General features: G+C 42.9%; 1 protein-coding gene and 1 long non-coding RNA gene across 3 annotated transcripts; both read right to left on the reverse strand.

The window, feature by feature from the left end:
- Positions 1-55: 55 nt before the first annotated feature.
- On the reverse strand, positions 56-570 carry LOC114561179 (uncharacterized). Of its 2 annotated transcripts, none has more exons than XR_003693326.1 (3): positions 544-570; positions 376-421; positions 56-110 (listed from the first exon to the last, which is right to left on the reverse strand). It is a non-coding gene; the product is annotated as an uncharacterized LOC114561179 (long non-coding RNA). The 2 variants fall into 2 exon arrangements; XR_003693325.1 differs by having other exon boundaries at positions 368-421; positions 544-563.
- Positions 571-2,154: 1,584 nt separating this feature from the next.
- LOC114561637 (collectin-12-like) lies at positions 2,155-16,514 on the reverse strand. Its single transcript, XM_028587703.1, has 7 exons — positions 16,467-16,514; positions 14,807-14,908; positions 13,572-13,818; positions 12,604-13,478; positions 2,682-2,720; positions 2,390-2,443; positions 2,155-2,253 (listed from the first exon to the last, which is right to left on the reverse strand). Exons 1-7 carry the CDS (start codon positions 16,512-16,514, stop codon positions 2,155-2,157), a joined length of 1,464 nt encoding a protein of 487 aa, XP_028443504.1.
- Between the last annotated feature and the right edge of the window lie 1,890 nt (positions 16,515-18,404).

The following is an 18,404-nucleotide window of genomic DNA, read 5'->3' on the forward strand; positions in this document are numbered from 1 at the left end:
TGTGTGTGTGTGTGTGTGTGTGTGTGTGTGTGTGTGTGTGTGTGGTGGAATCTGACCTTGTCTCCTTTTTGTCCACTGTTTCCCTGCGGTCCAGCCTCCCCATGATAACCCTAAAGACGGAGAAATAGGGGTTGGACAAATGGACAAAATTAATAAATGAAATGCTCCAGAAAGCTTCACAAAAGAATATCCACCACTTCTGTAATACCCAGTGCTAACAACTTGACATGTGGATATGAGCAACTAAATTAGTTAAAGGCTAAATGCAACAATACTTAGAAATTTAGACATAGATAGAGATACACATATATTTTTGGGCCTCTATAATTTCAGTCCCCATAACATAACAAGTCCAGGCCACTCTTACCCACTCACCCAGCTCCCCTTTGCTGCCCTTCTCTCCTCTGTAGCCTTGGGGACCCTATGATGAAAAACCCAAAGAACAATAATATTATATTATTACATATAACAGGGTATTACAGACCTGTTTCTTACTAATGATGAAAATACACATATATTTTACATGTCTCTTAGTAGATTTACCTGTTCTCCAGGTAAACCTGCAGGGCCCAGATCAGCATCCTCTCCTGGGGTCCCGTCTCGCCCAGGTCGGCCCTGGGGACCCGGCATACCTTGTGGTCCAGGATTGCCCTGAAATACAACACAACATGTAATGCAGTTTGCCTGGTCTAATCTGAATATTTTTTGTAGAAAGTCAGATAATTTTGATAATATTTTTTCTTATTTATATCACAAATCAGTGCTGAAGTAGTTAATTGAATTGTAGTGTACCATGTTGTGGTCCATTGCAGTTTCTTATTATATTGTTAGTGTGTTGCTGTAATAATGTTCTTACTAGTTGCAGATAAATATAATATGAATGTAAAAGGTTTCCATAAGAGACCAAGTGTGTTTTGGTGTGTGCATATTGCACAGAGTTGTGTGCTGTCATAGAGACGGTGGTTCCCCGAATAAAAAAAACTCTGACGCACAGATGGTTTAGCTTAAATATAAGATAGTTAGGGTCACAGTGACCTCGAGCAAAGTACATTGAGTAATAATAACAAATTAAACAGGAACAGAATGTACCACTTCGCGTCAGCGCAAATGAGGACGAGACATAATACAGTGGCCCCCACCCTGGTGGGTGTTGTGTGAAGATAGCAGTCCCTGTGCGGAAGAAGAAGAGGGGGCCCAACAAAGAAAGTATAAGAGTTTAGAGAAAGGATAGAACGGGGCTTATAAGGTCTGACAGTCTAGAGATACTTGGACCATATACGTGGACCGGCTCTGGCTTTTTGTCTGTTGCTAGGGAAACTTAGTATCTGCGTGCTTTGTGATCCCACAGATCTGTGTATTGAAACTCCAATGCTTGACTGATTAGACAAATGTATTTGACTTTATCTTATCGTCTTATTTGGCTCTTGCTTAGGATCAATGTAATTCCAATTTAACGACTGTGCGGGGATATAGAGGTCTTTTATTTGGAGTCAGACACATTGTCCCAAAAGGGGGGACACAGAGGAGGAAAACCCCAACACTGTTGAAAAACATATTGAGTAGTAGTGTCTGGTTAAAATAGCTATCACTTTTGCAACATGACATTCTTCATTTATTATTTTATAACACCTTGTTGTGCATACTCATTTTACATCACATACTTTTTACAAAGTATCCGTTAAAACCAGTAAGTACACCCTTGCTACCACCAAGAATCCCCATAACTACCACCTAATATATCCCCGCAATATTTCAGCAACTATCCTGAGCAACCACTTAATTACACTACGGCAACAACCCTGTACAGCCAGCAACCCCTCAAACACCCTAGCAACCATCCAAAGTTACCATACCAACCACATGTAACACTCTAACTACCCATGTTATTGTGTGTAGTTTGCAGTTTTATGTTAGACTATCACATCCCCTTATTATCTTTTACTTCCATGTTGTTCTACATATATAAGTCAACTCAATCAAAGTCATCCTGTAGTTATGAATTCAATGTGGAGCTTCTGTGACTGTAACAATGTACAGTGCGTGGACCTTAGCAATTGCTTTTTTAACTGTTTGACACTTGAAGAGGTGTAAATTAAATAATCCTTATTAAAGTGGTGCATGACGAAGTGAGCGCATAAGCTAGCATGCAAAGCCTTACTGTATAATGTGGTAAGATGCAAATAGGATGGCGATACCTACGATTTTCCCTTTAACTCCTTTTCGTCCTTGCTTCCCAGTGATTCCAGGTGGCCCCTGAAATACAAAATTAGCCACAGGAGTCTTTTTACAATCTCTCTATGTTTGGTATTTTACAGTGTAATAAAGTCTAAATAGATTGCTGTTTAGACCATGCCATTTCAAGAGATCCATGACACTTTTGTCTACTTACAATTGGTCCATCATCTCCAAGAGGTCCAGGAGGCCCTGGAGGACCCTTAAGTTTCTGAAGATAAAAAACAGACTCAGTCACAACATATCCTTGAAGGTTTACCGGTTATGTGGTTTTTTATTTTATTTTATTTTTTACCATAGACTGTTTTATACTGTAAATAAAGAAATAATACAGTATGTTGTTGGAGTTAGCTGAAATTCAGCAGCTGTTAAGGACTCCAAGTAAGTGGATTTCAACTAACTTGCATCAGTAAAGAAAAAAAAAGTTCATAAAAAAAGAAAACACCTACCGGCCAGGAAGAAATCAGCTTTTTATAGATCTTCTTTTTCTGCAAGGATAAAACAGAGAAAACATTATTTTTGTATAGTAAATCTATTTCTCTCACAAATGATGCCTCTGGATCCCCCAGTCAGAGCTGTTTAATGTGGCTCAGGAAAGGGAGGTTTGGGGGCTCCTGCTGGAGCTGCTACCCCTGCGGCCCGACCCCGGATAAGCGGATGAAGATGTATGGATGGATGGATAACAAACTTTCAAAACAATAACCCAAACATGACAAATGTAATTATCAGCAAAAAAAGATAAACTAAACTGGCAAATCTGCCATAATAAAGTTAAGATAAGATAAGACTTTATTAATGTTGTAACAACTTTAGCTGGTTTTAGGTATATTTAATGCTTTACATATATAGAGGTGACAATAGTCCAAAATGCAAACCAGTATATGTTTTTATTAATACTGAAATATAGATGAATACATGTATAATATATATTTATATGATATGATATTTATATGTTCATATACTACAAAACTGCCATTTTGTGAAGGCTCAATATACAAACGGACAAACACCCTCAATAAGTATATGAAAACCAGTAAAACAGGTAGAGTATGTGTTATCAGTTTGGAATTTGGATATAGCTAGTATATTGGCATAATTTTTTCACCAGATCCAAATTCAAACAAGTGTGTAGCACCAAAGAGCGAAAGGTGACGGGGTCAGAGAACCAACAGCAGTTTACCTTGAAATCCTCCCACTCTTCTTCAGAGGTTTTAAATACAACGATGGCAGGCATGCCAGGAGGACCAATGGGGCCTGTATATCCTGTCTGCCCGGTCCTGCCCATAACGCCTCGATAACCCTGAGAGGACAGAACACAATATGAGTCTTTAATGTGGCAAACAGGATAAGTTTAGATGACATTATCTACATTTTGATCAAAACTGACAGAGATAAAAATGAGTCTTTTTCATTTACAGTTGATAACTCAGGGCTCCACTAAGCCATTTTTAATTTTAGTGCACCTGACTCCTGGAACAAAATACAGCACTTCCTTAAAATCAACTTACTTGTACCTTTTGGACATTTTCGAACCTTTTTGATTTAAAACCAGAAGTTTTTAAACCTGTATAATCTGGAAATAAATCTTAAATATGATCGTTGTGCCCTCTGAAGCTGAAACTACAGATGTGGTCTAAACCAATTATCGCTGTCTTGCAGAAAACACTTCACATTGAACCAAAAGTCACTGAATCTGAGGTTTTATCAGGAGTGGAGGTGTTGTTGATTATCTGAGTGAAGAGACCAATTTACATCAAACATAAATTAACTGATGAACTATCACAAGTCATGTATATGAAAATAGGTTAGTAGCTCATTCAACAGTTTTATGAGGGCTCATATGTGTCATCGATTAGTGATACTGAATATAGAGTTATATTTAGTATTTTATAGTTGGGGGACATAGGGGTACATGTATTAAATATATAGACTATTAACATTAATTGATTTTGTGAGAATTACAATTTAAAGTTTCCTATGAATAAAAAGAAGATAACATAGAATGGGATGTACCTCTTGCAGTTCAAGTCTAGGCAGACAAATGGGTCATAATTACAAATTACAAATGAGGCGACCTCTGGCTCGTGCACCCCATGTGGGCTCAGTCCTTGGCAGCAGCCGGGGTTCAAATCCGACCAGCAGCCCTTTGCTGCGTGTCATCCCCTCTCTCCTCTCTCTCTCTCTCTCTCTCTCTCTCTCTCTCTCTCTCTCTCTCTCTCTCTCTCATTTCCTGTCTATCACTATTACTGTCATTGTCTAATAAAATAAAAAAGCCCCAAAAAATAATCTTTAAAATAAAATTATTATGTAAAATAAAATAATCACAAAATCATATTATTTAATTATATAATATAAAACTAATTACTTCATTGACAATTAAATAAATGAATAAGTTAAAAATACTAATAAATAAAAGAAAAAAAAATATTTTTTTTTTAAATATCTCTCCTTAAATTAAATTAATAAGTAGTTTTTGATCTACATCTGGATTATCTGCACTTGAAAGTAACCGTTTTGTGGGTAATATTATCCTGTTAACTGCTAAGCTAGCTAGTAAACAAAATATGGGTAATCTTATAGCTGACACAAACCAACATGAGCATATTTTGAATCACATTTCTTTTTGAACACCTGACAAATGCAAGGCTAATATTCACTTACTTCTTATATCTGGTTTGGTTGACCAACTTGAGAATGTGTATTTTAGTTAGGTTGCTAGACGCTAGCTCCCTTCACCTGCCACTGCTTTACATTGTTTCATTGCCATTTTGTAACTTTACTGAGCAGGTATGGTGTACAAACTGCTCGTGTGTTTAGATACAGTTTATGGTGTTTATCCATTACTTTTAACAAACTATTTAGCCATGTATCCACTACTTGTACCTAACTGTGTCAACCATTTATCACTTTCAACTGTTTATCCATTACTTGAAGATAATTATTTTAACCATTTCAGGTGTTGTAGCTGACTCCATAGGAGTATATATTTTTTCTAATTCAAAAATTGTAATTTTTATTTTTTCAAAATTTGTTACAATTACATTACATTACATGTTTTCCATGTACCCCAAAACAACTGCAGAAATTCCTCCTGTGGTTCAAGTACCTCTGGTTGGGAATCACTGGCCTTCACTACTGGAGGGCTGACAAGTGTCTGTCAACCAAAGCAACAACCTAATAATTATGCTAAAAGCAGTTTCAAGCTGCATACCAAGGCTGCGCAGTTGGGCAGTATGTTGGACACTATCTGATCATCACTAGCAGCAGTTCAATTTATAGTCTTTTGATTAAATGTTGATTTAAATGATTAATGATTTAGGTTAATTGAATACAGTACATACTTTGTCTCCTTTAGGCCCTGGTGGTCCTGATAGCCCGGGTGGACCCTGCAACCCCTGATAAAAGAGTGAGGAGAAACAGTTATATCTAAATAATTATCACTACAAAAAATAAGATACTGTAACCCATTAGAACTTATTGATGAAAGCAGGGTGGGATAAAAACTAAGTTAAACTTTAACTGTGTAAAGAAATGCAGATAGTTATAATGTCTGAATTCTGATTAATGTAATGTTTTGTGTGTAATCCTGGGTAAGTGTATGGGTTAGGGGAGTTTGCTAACTTCTGGTATGAAAACACAGTATACAGTCTTCAGTCTGTCCAGAAGGGTTACATTCAGGGGCAGCGGGTAATGCAGGTTTGGGTAGGCTTAAGCCCACCCAAATCCTCCATCCTGCAGATATAGACAGGCAGCTATCCCAGGGACCGTAATGTGTCAATCTATGGGTTATTTCCCATATTAGTGGTGGGTGGATCGATCCAAATATCGATAATATCGATACCAACGTTGGTATTGATATTGATCAATACCAGTGTAATGAGATCAATATCTCCGTGAACCATCACCTTATCGTGGTGGAGAGGTTTGTGTGTCTCTGTGAACCTGAGGGCTGTGTTGTCTGGAGCTTTGTGCTCCTGGTAGGGTCTCCCAAGGCAAAGTGGTCTCAGGTGAGGGGCCAGACAAAGAATGGTTCAAAACCCCAATGAAAAAGCTAAGCAGAGATGGAGTGACCCTGCCCGGAGGAAGCCTGGGGCCCCGTCTGGAGCCAGGCCCAGACGGTGGGCTCGTCGGCGAAGCGCCTGGTGGCGGGTTTGCCACGGAGCCGGCCGGGCACAGCCCGAACAAGCTACGTGGCAACTCCCTCTCCATTCCATGGGCCCACCACCTGTGGGAGGAACCGTTGGGGTCGGGTGCGATGCCACATGGGTGGCAGTGAAGGTCAGGGGCCTCGACGGACCAGACCCGGGCAGCAGACGCTGGCTCTGGGGACGTGGAACGTCACCTCTCTGTGGGGAAGGAGCCGGAACTGGTGCGGGAGGTGGGGCGCTACCGGTTAGATCTGGTGGGGCTTACCTCACGCACAGTCTCGGTTCTGGAACCATACTCCTGGATAGGGGTTGGACTCTTTTCTTCTCCGGAGTTGCCCAGGGTGTGAGGCGCCGGGCGGGTGTGGGGATACTCACAAGCCCCGGCTGGCGCCCGCTGTGTTGGAGTTTACCCGGTGGACGAGAGGGTCGCCTCCCACGCCTGCGGGTTGTGGGGGAAAACTCTGACTGTTGTTTGTGCATATGCACCAAACAGGAGTTCGGAGTATTCGGCCTTCTTGGAGACCTTGACTGGAGTCCTGCATGGGGCTCCAGTGGGGGACTCCATTGTTCTGCTGGGGGACTTCAACGCACACGTGGGCAATGATGGAGACACCTGAGAGGCGTGATTGGGAGGAACGGCCTCCCTGATCTAAACCAGAGTGGTTGTTTGTTGTTGGACTTCTGTGCTAGTCATGGATTGTCTATACTTGAACACCATGTTCGAACATAGGGATGCTCATAAGTGTACCTGGTACCAGAGCACCCTAGGGTCAAGGTCAATGATCGATTTCATAATCGTTTCATCTGATCTGAGGCCGTATGTTTTGGACACTCGGGTGAAGAGAGGGGCAGAGCTGTCAACCGATCACCATCTGGTGGTGAGTTGGGTCAGAGGGTGGGGAAGACTCTGGACAGACCTGGTAAGCCCAAACGTGTAGTGCGGGTAAATTGGGAACGTCTGGAGGAGGCCCTGTCCAACAGACTTTCAACTCACACCTCCGGGCGGAGCTTTTCGTGCATCCCTGTGGAGGCTGGGGGCATTGAACCCGAGTGGACAATGTTCAAAGTTTCCATTGCTGAAGCTGCAGCGAGGAGCTGTGGTCTTAGGGTCTTAGGTGCCTCAAGGGGCGGTAACCCACGAACACCGTGGTGGACAACGGTGGTCAGGGAAGCCGTCCGACTGAAGAAGGAGTCTTTCCGGGATATGTTATCCCGGAGGACTCGGAGGCAGTTGCAGGGCACCGAAGGGCCCGAAGGGCTGCAGCCTCTGCCGTGAAAGAGGCAAAGCAGCGGGTGTGGGAGAAGTTTGGAGAAGACATGGAGAAGGACTTTCGGTCGGCACCAAAGTGCTTCTGGAAAACTGTTCGCCACCTCAGGAGGGGGAAGGGGAACCATCCAAGCTGTGTACAGTAAGGATGGGACACTGTTGACCTCAACTGAGGAGGTAATAGGGCGGTGGAAGGAGCACTTTGAGGAACTCCTGAATCCGACTAATACGCCCTCTATGTTAGAGGCAGAGCTGGAGGATAATGGGGGATTGTCGTCGATTTCCCAGGCGGAAGTCACTGATGTAGTCAAACAACTACACAGTGGCAAAGCCCCGGGGATTGATGAGATCCGTCCAGAAATGCTCAAGGCTCTGGGTGTGGAGGGGCTGTCCTGGTTGACACGCCTTTTCAACATTGCGTGGAAGTCTGGGACGGTGCCAAAGGAGTGGCAGACTGGGGTGGTGGTTAAAAAAGGGGGACCAGAGGGTGTGTGCCAATTATAGGGGTATCACACTTCTCAGCCTCCCTGGTAAAGTCTACTCCAAGGTGCTGGAAAGGAGGGTTCGCCAATAGTCGAACCTCGGGTTGAGGAGGAACAATGCGGATTCCGTCCTGGTCGTGGAACAACGGACCAGCTCTTCACTCTCGCAAGGATCCTGGAGGGAGCCTGGGAGTATGCCCAACCGGTCTACATGTGTTTTGTGGATTTGGAGAAGGCGTATGACCGGGTCCCCGGGAGATACTGTGGGAGGTGCTGCGGGAGTATGGGGTGAGGGGTCTCTTCTCAGGGCCATCCAATCTCTGTACAACCAAAGCGAGAGCTGTGTCCGGGTTCTCGGTAGTAAGTCGGACTCTTTTCAGGTGAGGGTTGGCCTCCGCCAGGGCTGCGCTTTGTCACCAATCCTGTTTGTAGTATTTATGGACAGGATATCGAGGCGTAGTCGGGTGGGGAGGGGTTGCAGTTTGGTGGGCTGGGGATCTCATCGCTGCTCTTTGCAGATGATGTGGTCCTGATGGCATCATCGGCCTGCAACCTTCAGCACTCACTGGATCGGTTCGCAACCGAGTGTGAAGCGGTTGGGATGAGGATCAGCACCTCTAAATCTGAGGCCATGGTTCTCAGCAGGAAACCGATGGAATGCCTTCTCCAGGTAGGGAATGAGTCCTTACCCCAAGTGAAGGAGTTCAAGTACCTTGGGGTTGTGTTCGAGTGAGGGGACAATGGGCGGGAGATTGGTCGGAGAATCGGCGCAGCGGGTGCGGTATTGCATTCAATCTATCGCACCGTTGACGAAAAAGAGAGCTTAGCCAGAAGGCAAAGCTCTCGATCTACCGGTCAGTTTTCGTTCCTACCCTCACCTATGGTCATGAAGGCTGGGTCATGACCGAAAGAACGAGATCCAGGGTACAAGCGGCTGAAATGGGTTTCCTCAGGAGGGTGGCTGGCGTCTCCCTTAGAGATAGGGTGAGAAGCTCAGTCATCCGTGAGGAGCTCGGAGAGAGCCGCTGCTCCTTTGCGTCGAAAGGAGCCAGTTGAGGTGGTTCGGGCATCTGGTAAGGATGCCCCTGGGCGCCTCCCTAGGGAGGTGTTCCAGGCACGCGTCCAGCTGGGAGGAGGCCTCGGGAAGACCCAGGACTAGGTGGAGGGATTATATCTCCAACCTGGCCTGGGAACGCCTCGGGATCCCCCAGTCGGAGCTGGTTAATGTTGCTCGGGAAAGGGAAGTTTGGGGTCCCCTGCTGGAGCTGCTCCCCCCGCGACCCGACACCGGATAAGCGGACGAAGATGGATGGATGGATGGATGGATGGATGAGATCAATATTTTAGTTTTAGTTTCTCTCCACTCTCTCTCCTCCTTCTTCCCCCTCTTGTGATTTGATGGTGTACCGTCACGTGACTCAGCGGCGCCAGGGAAACAAGCAAGCAAGCAGCCAGGCTCAGCAGCGGCCAGCAGCACACACACACACACACACACACACACACACACACACACACACACACACACACACACACACACACACACACACACACACACACACACACACACACACACACACACACACACACACACACACACACACACACACACAAGGGGAGGAAGAGGAAGAAGAGCGCGGTGTGGCTCAGGCCAAAACTGAAACAACGGCAAACTGTATAATTTGTAAAAAGGCTGTAAGATACAGTGTTAACACAAAACATTTATACAAGCATATGAAAATTCTGTCCTGGGTTTTAACATATTAATAAATCATATTAAAAACACTTGAAACTATGAAAATTCATTCAGATTTAGCAATTTGATGATGGATCCACCTTAATTATTAATAAGTATCGGTATCGTATCTGTTTGGTTTGGTTCATGGTAATCAAAGGCAGTGTCGGGAAAGGGGAATGGGTGATACGGGAGTGGACTAAAAAAAACTATCAGGCTACATAAAACATATTGATGACAATGTCATAAATTATATTTGTCAACACGAGCCTGCTACTGTGAGTGACCTCACAGAAAAAGTCAAAGCAGAAGGAATGATTGATGCTTACAAAAAGAAGTGGCGCATATTGCTACATTAAGGCAAGACTTGGTTAGTTTTTCAAATGACAGTAATGTATTGATATGCCACGTGTGTTTGTAATTTATTTTGTTGTGTAACCTCTTTATAGGTCGTAGAGCTTTTTATTGTGAAGGGGGGCAGAAGTGTTACATTCTGACATCATGTGTTGCAATTGACTGTGCAACATTGCCACATGATTTAAGTTGGTTATTTTAATGAACTGAAAAATGTAAGCTGTTCGGCGAAGTGCTGCAAATGCGGAAGTGCCTTAAACCTGCATTCTATCTGAATTCCAGCAGGGGGCGACACGTGCAGCTGCAAAAGGAGTTTGGTTTCTATAGAAGTCTATGAGAAAGTGACCCACTTCTCATTTGATTTATTACCTCAGTATACATTTTAATAATGAGTTTATGGTCTCAATAGCTAGTTTTAAGTCTTCTGCAACACAGAATGATGTTCATTTTTAAAATTATGGTCTTGTTGATTTTAAAATCTGCAATAAAGCAGGGGATGTTTTAGGCCGTGGCTATGATGTGATTGCCAGTGAAAGTGTGTAACGTCACATGGCTCCTCCCTCACTCTTCCCTCTCGTCTAAATTCATCCCAACCAAGATGGCTGTGCCCGTAACAGCACAAGCACACAAGCTCTGTCCATTAATATTAACAGTCTATGGTGCTGGTGCACGTTGGAAAAATGACTCCCTGTACCGTTGTGGATTTTTGTATTGTGAAAATACTGTGTTAATAAAGTTTGTTAATAAAAGAAAGTCTAAATACATGATGGTGCTATCAGCATGAAACAGATTTCTAGCCATTTATCCTTGGTCAGACTGATACTTCAAAGTAACAATCTACAGGAAAACTCCCACATTATATCTAAACATTGAATTCCTCCACACTGCCCAGATGCCATCAATCCCCACCCAAGTCGAACATTACCAGAACATCATTAAAACATACTTCGACGAAGACAGGAACCGTTCAGAACACAGTCCCATGAGCCTTTGCAGTGCTTCAGCGCACAGCACAACGGCATCCTGTCGGCCGCTACAGTATTGTGCACACAACTACGCTAAAGTTAAAGTGACATGACTTGGTGCTCTTTGGATGCTTTTATATAGACCTTAGTGGTCCCCTAATACTGTATCTGAAGTCTCTTTCCCGAAATTCAGCCTTGGTGCAGAATTACAGCCACTAGAGCCAGTCCCACAATGAGCTTTCCTTAGGATGTGCCATTTCTGTGTCTGTAGCTATTGAGAGGGGAAGGGGCAAGGTGGAGGGTGGGGGTGTGGCCTTGACCAACTGCCACTTTGCTCGTTTGAAAGCCATGATGTCTCTCTCTCATGGGTGGGCCAAATTCTCTGGGCGGGAAAAGCAGAGAAAGAGGAGGTAACCTTCCTCCTTATGACCTCATAAGGAGCAAGATTCCAGATTGGTCCATCTGAGCTTTCATTTTCTCAAAGGCAGAGCAGGATACCCAGGGCTCGGTTTAGACCTATCGCTATTTCTAACCACTGGGGGACCATAGGCAGGATGGGGGAAATCATATTAATGTTAAAAAAAAAAACTCATAAAGTGAACTTTTCATGCCATGGGACCTTTCAAGCATACAAACCCCTGTGTATTCCCTGCATTACCCTACTGCTTTTGTCGCTATGACCACCTTCTCCACCTTTAGGCGTCTTTTGAATGCGCCTCTGAAGCACTATGGTCGCTCTCTGTGTTCCTCTGTTTGGATTGGTTGTCATGGTAATCAGAGGCAGTGTTGGGAAAGGGGGAATGGGTGATTGAGGAGTGGACTTAAAAAACAGGCTACATAAAATATATTGATGACGAGCGCGTCCTCGGAGTGGTTTTACCAAGGATCATGTGTATGAAGAGAACGAGCCCAGGCTATCCGCATCTACTCCCTCCCACATTAGCCTACCCAAACCTCCACCTCACCCACCGCCTATGGTTACAGTACCACAATTTAGCCAGAGGAGGGTGACAATGGCTTATACTGAAGAGACTAACCCCTCCCCTCTACACACACACACACACACACACACACACACACACACACACACACACACACACACACACAGTTGCATGGCTTTCTAGGTGCTAGAATTGACACAGATATATGTTGCCATCTCAGTCATCAAATCAGCTCCACGCAAACTCAATTACATCCAAGGTCATGACAGAGAATGAGATGAGAATATCACACAAATGTGATTAAAATTTCCTATGTGGTTTGTTTATGCATTTATAATGTAATTCACCCTCAGTGTTACTGTGATAACATCTGAAGTTTAGAGTATACCAAGATAAAAATAACCTCAAATGTGAAATCCAGCTTTGATTATTGATTATGAACACAGGTACACAGGTACTGCTAAATGTAAACAGTGCCTTACCCTTTGACCTCTGATCCCAGGTCTTAATTCTGCCCCGTGATGTCTGACTGTGTATGTAGGCGGCTGATTGGCTGCTTTAACAGGCTGCTGTGGGGGTTCAGTCTCTGATTGGATGAACTGGGAGATCCGATCAGGTGAGGTCTGATTATAATCCTTAGAAATGTCAGTGTCATTATCATAACTTTCTTTTTCCATCTCTGCATGTCTTTGCACTTCCTTATCCTCCTCTAAATCTATCTCTTCTTCATCTGTCTCTGTCCCACTCCCCTGCTCTCCACCTGGAAGTCGTTGTGGTAACGTTTCTGTTTGGGGTGAAACAGTTTGCAACCTGTCCTCCATATTCTCTTTTTCTTTTATCTCACCCGTCTCACCCTCAATGTTCCTAGTACTTAGTGCTTCTCTACTTTGTAGTGTGGGAGTTAAAACGGTCAGGTTTGGAGCTGGATCTTTCTGAGGTACAGCAAAGTCCTCAGTTACATTTCCTTCTGTCTGACTTGAGAGTTTAGCTGATGGGTCCGCTGAAACTGGAGGTATAAAGACTAGTGGCGATGCCTCCTGTCGCGCCTCCCTTACTCCTCCTTCAGATAAAGGGTAGATGCTGGAAGTGACAAACCTTGATTCTGTGATGGGGCCTGAGATAAGAGTAGATCTAGTAGCAAACCGGGGCCCATCGGAGAAAGATGTTTCCGTACTTGCAGTTTCTGCATCTCTTAATAAGACACCTGGAGCTGTGGGGTTCTCAGGTTGAACGTTAAGTCTTGAAATGACTATCTCAGTACTTTCCAAGACTGATCCTTCACTTGTTCTGGACTTCTCCTTTGCTTTAACGAACGGTTGATGCCTTCCTCCTGTGCTCCTCGGTTCCTTCATTGGCCCTAATATGTCAGGGTGCACATTAGAAAACTGCTCATTTCCAGTCAGAGTGGGAGGCTGTGGTTCGGTATCTCCACCTTTATTTACTTCCTTACCCGTTTCTCCATTGGTTGAGCCTACAGACTTAGTGTCTGTGTCAGCGTAGGTTTTCACCACAACTTTGGTGTCTACATCCTCTGGACCAGGATGTAACTTCAGAGGGGAAGTGCTGCTCACTGGATCTGGTGTGGGTGGCAGCTCCGTGGGACCAGCCTGTAGAGTTGTGTCTTGGGGGGGATTTTCTGGTCTGGATGATACTCTGATCCTGGGCTGAATGGTCACCTCATCTATAACTGCAACCTCCTGGGAAAGGTTTACATAAGGCAAGATATTACCCAACATGCACTGTGTGTGCTGAACTCCAATGTACAGTCTTTAGTGAGAATAACAGATAGGAGAGCAGGAAATTCTGTCAAAATGTATCAGTAAGTTCTCTACTGTTGTAATTGCCATTTTCCTCAGTCCCAGTATTGAATAGCTCCAAAGCAATATAGTGATTATTCCATTTTAGGACATAAATTAATGAATAAACAACAGCAGTTAATTAACAATAATGAATGCCCAAAGGGCACAATTCGAACAAACAGCACACAAGAATGACGGCCATGCCTCTAAAAGCCAAAATTACAGTTCAGTATTGTGCGCTTTTTGGTGGTGTGAAAAGCATCTGTTCAGAAATGATAACACTCACATAGAAAAGATACTTCTGGTGGGATTCACACTAACATGTTAATACCATCTCAGGTATAACAGACTTATTTTTTAGAACGGCAAACATTGGATGAATGGAGTAGGGCTGGGAGAGGTGAATTAAAGGCCCTACGTCAGTTCACCAACACAGGTATTTTTATTTTTTTACTTTTTTTGCCTAATTCGACCTCTGAGACTGTGGGCGTTTACAAACTAAGCTTAATTGCTATCTCCCTGATTAGTTTGCATGAAGTTTGGTGAGCTTACATAATTTTCAGCATAGCTCCTCCTAACGTCAACCTGTTGAGGTATAAATGAAAACACCAGTGTATGTGTGCCAGGCCTTTTAAGTGGAATTTATAATATAGTAGGTATAGTGATAAAATATTATACCTAATAAAACAACAAAAATGTTGTTTTTTGGATAAGTATAGTCTTTATTATTGTCTGTTATGCTTGATGGAGCACTGTGCCTAACTGAAAGTTTAGAATATCAGGAAATAGAGCAACAAAACAGATGCTATCAGGAAGTAAACATTATGAGTAAAACCCTAAAGTTTAGAAAAGTGTTTGGTATATTACAGTAGTGTATTATTTGTACCTGTGTGTCTGTCAGAGCTGAGCAAGTGCTGCTGTAATCTCGACAGTGCTGCTCTGCTGCTGTTGGATCTCCTAAGACAAAGATCATCTGCTGGATGGTGCCCTGAACACACCACAAACAAACAGAAGACAGACGGTGACCATTTTAAAGAGTTTCATTCCAAACTCTCAGCTTCAGTGAAATCATTTTTTATGACATTGCTGTCTGCTACAGTGTCTTTTTGATTCCACCACCATGGGGTCGCCATGGTCAGAAACACTCATCTATTATATGGCTTTAAAGGTTGCATACAGTATATAATGAACTTTTATGACTATACAGCTGTGGTGCAACAGATACAAAATGCAGACATTTAAATTACCATAATAGCTTGAAGAATGAATAAGTGATTTGTGGGGGAGAAATAATAATATAATTGGAGCTGGAGTCCTCCATACGTTTTCTCTGGCCTCCACTCCCAATGGTATGACTGTGCTATGGATCACATACTACTGCCATTATTTGTAGCCTCTTTCATCCTGAGAAAGTGAAGGAAATATAAGCAATAGAGAGAAAAAAATGTAGGCAATTCTGGCTCGATTGCATAGGTGCCTACTTTCTTTCTACTTTCTTTCTGCCTTTCTTTTCTATTGACTGATTGTTGATGTATGAGAGGAATACTCTCAACTGACAAAATAACAAACGAAGTAATTTTGCTAATAACAATTTTGTGAAAAAAATATTTAATTACCAGGCCTAAATTTAAATAAGGACAAAAACAGAATTAAGTGTGACAGTCATGACAAAAGCTGTTGGCAGTCAACATGTAGCACTGTTTGGTGAATAGATGCATCACTCTTTTAAGTGATGTCAGTACCAAAGAGTTTTTTTAGGTCACATACTTCCTTCTGCAATTTCCCATGTTGACAAAGGCAGTGACATTTTCTTTTCTTTTTTAAGATATTTTTTGGGGCTTTTCCCTTTATTACATAGAGCCAGTGGATAGGCATGAAAGGGGGAGAGAGATGGGGGATGACACGCAGCAAAGGGCAGCAGGTCAGACCCCAACCCTGCGCCGCTGCAGGACTCAGCCAACATGGGGCGAACGCTTCTACTGGGTGAGCTAGAGGCTGCCCCCCGACGTTTTCTACACAGCAGTTTATGAGATTTACTCGTTGATGTGAAACTCTTCTCCTGCCTCTCATCCTCTCACATGCATATGTAAGAACCCCCCAAACCTGATGCAGACATATTTGAGCTTCTGGTGAAACACTATGTAACTCACAAAGAAACACACAGACAAAAGTAATGCCAACATATATAGGAAAATACATAAACCCCATTAAATGCAACAGAAAAGCTAGTTGAAGATAAGAGAGTTAAGTGTGATTCTGAAGCTTATGAAATGATGTACTGTATCTAAGTACTCAGTCTTTTAAAGCATATTTCCACATGGCACAAGAAAAATAAAGATATATTCCAAATCCTCTTGATGTAATTGAATCTCTGAGTAGAATAGAATAGAAATTAAGCAAGTTTTTAAGAACTATTTGCATTTATAATTGATGTAGACATTCAAAATCTAAACAGACAAAATCATCTCAATCAAGCTCAACAAATTTAACCTGAAACCATCAGCAACATTTGAACAGAGACCAAAGATACAGACAATCAGACTTACGCAGCTCAGTAGCAGTTGCACCACCACCACCACCACAGCACCCTGCATGGCTTCTGATAAAGATAACTTCTGGACTCCTCTGACTGAAGCTGCCTTACACTCTTAAGTTCAGGAGCTGAACTTGAAAAACACACCTCCCTCTGTCGAGGTCTGAGCTCATGCTGGCCTGACTGACCACACGTTTACAACCCAGAGAGAAGATGAACTCAACAGACCAAAGTCTCATACAAAACACACACACACACACACACACACACACACACACACACACACACAGATATATATACATATCCCTTGTGCTTCCTGTGGCAACACAGCACCAGGCCCACCTCTTACTGTAATACTCAGAAAGTTAGAACAGAGTGTGAACAACAACACACTTAGGTGTGTTGTCTACTGGGCCTGTTGCTGTACAGGAGGTGTAAGTCCTTTGTGGTCAGGACAGATTGATGGCGAAGGTGAGACTAAATAGAAAACACAGCTGTCACATGATGTGGGCTTGGGATGAGCTTCCTATCCTGAGAAGCTCATCTCATCAGCCTCCTTTTATTCTGGTCTTATTCCTACTCCAACTTAATCAGTACACACAAAAGAGGGTTACTGTAAGACAAATCTAAAAGGTTTCAGTTTTCAGAAATGCACGGATTAAATCATTATATTGTTCATAGAGATCCTGAGATTCCAAACATTTTGTGTGACTAAACCCCTACTACAGTAGACTGCTTTTAATTCAGTTAACACATTAACCAACTGCATTATGCTTAACGTTGCATTTGAACTTCACATTGAGCCCTCCCTCCTCAAACTTTTTTGTCCGGGGTCAGGATGGGAGGACTGTGGCCCAGGTGAGGAATGTGACATGAAGATCAGAAGAGCGAGAGGCTGCTACCCGAGGAGGGTTTGGGCTTACGGTAAAGGGTGTGTGGTGTGAGGATGAGAAGCTCCTCCCAACAGCGTCAGGCCTAAAGTGTTGATCTGCGGTTCCAGGCCCCAACACCAGGGGGTGCTCTCCTGTAGACAACAGTCCAGATACAACTCCAGCCTGGACAGAAGGGAGAGACTATGCCACAGTCCATCCCACAGAGGACCAACAGGAAATCTGTGAGACAGACCTGTGAGAATTTTACTGTCACATACAGCAAACATGTTTCTGTTGAATCTCTACCTTTCAGAGTTACTACAGGGTAACAGTAGTGCTTTACTGTCCTCTCTGATTGAAAGTCTGACCACACCCAGCTGTGACGGAGGTGTTAGTTGTTCTTCAAAGCCACTATGCGTACAATTTGAAAATTCCTATCGTGTCCCTAAGTGATAGTGTCAAAAGATGACTGGGCTGAAATGCTGATGGCAACACACAAACTGCACAAATCTGAGAATGTCCCAGTTTTCAACAAACAAAAACTCATGCCATCAGAATAATTTAAAATATGTTAATAATCTCAGTCTTAGTTACAGGGGATGCGTTTGGGATGGAGCAAGTTGTGTAGGTTGAAATCAGCGTGCATTAATGTGAAAGTGTGAAGAATGCTGAATCTTGTTTCTTTCATCCTCAGAAAAATCCAAATATGCAGACTTGGTCAATGTGTCTACTGCTGGGTTTTTGGAGGAGGGTCTAACATTCAACCTAATATCTTCTAATATTTTCTAATAGAAATAACTAAAAGCAAAGAGACTTAAAACATAAATTCAAGCAAACTTTGTTTGGGAACTAAACCAGTTTAAGTGCCTATGTTTTATGCAGTTTACTGTGTAATCTGCAGAGCACCAACTTGAGACATTAGGTTTCACCCCTAAAGTCTTTGGTATCTTTCAGGAAATACTGAAATATATTGATAACTAAATACACTTAGATCAAAAGATCAATAGTTTTCTTTCCACTACTTTTACCTTATACTACACATTCAGTGGTGGATATTTGCTTGTGTGGTTTTGTGTTTT

The sequence above is a fragment of the Perca flavescens genome, chromosome 9 (assembly GCF_004354835.1).
Source record: "Perca flavescens isolate YP-PL-M2 chromosome 9, PFLA_1.0, whole genome shotgun sequence".
NCBI lineage: Eukaryota > Metazoa > Chordata > Actinopteri > Perciformes > Percidae > Perca > Perca flavescens.

Coding starts and splice junctions, on each gene's coding strand:
- LOC114561637 (XM_028587703.1), bottom strand. CDS start 16,514: ATGCAGGGTGCTGTGGTGGTGGTGGTGGTGCAACTGCTACTGAGCTGC. Junction 13,819..14,806: donor CAGCTCTGACAGACACACAG/GTACAAATAATA, acceptor AACCTTTCCCAG/GAGGTTGCAGTTATAGATGA. Junction 13,479..13,571: donor CTCAACCAATGGAGAAACGG/GTAAGGAAGTAA, acceptor CTGACATATTAG/GGCCAATGAAGGAACCGAGG.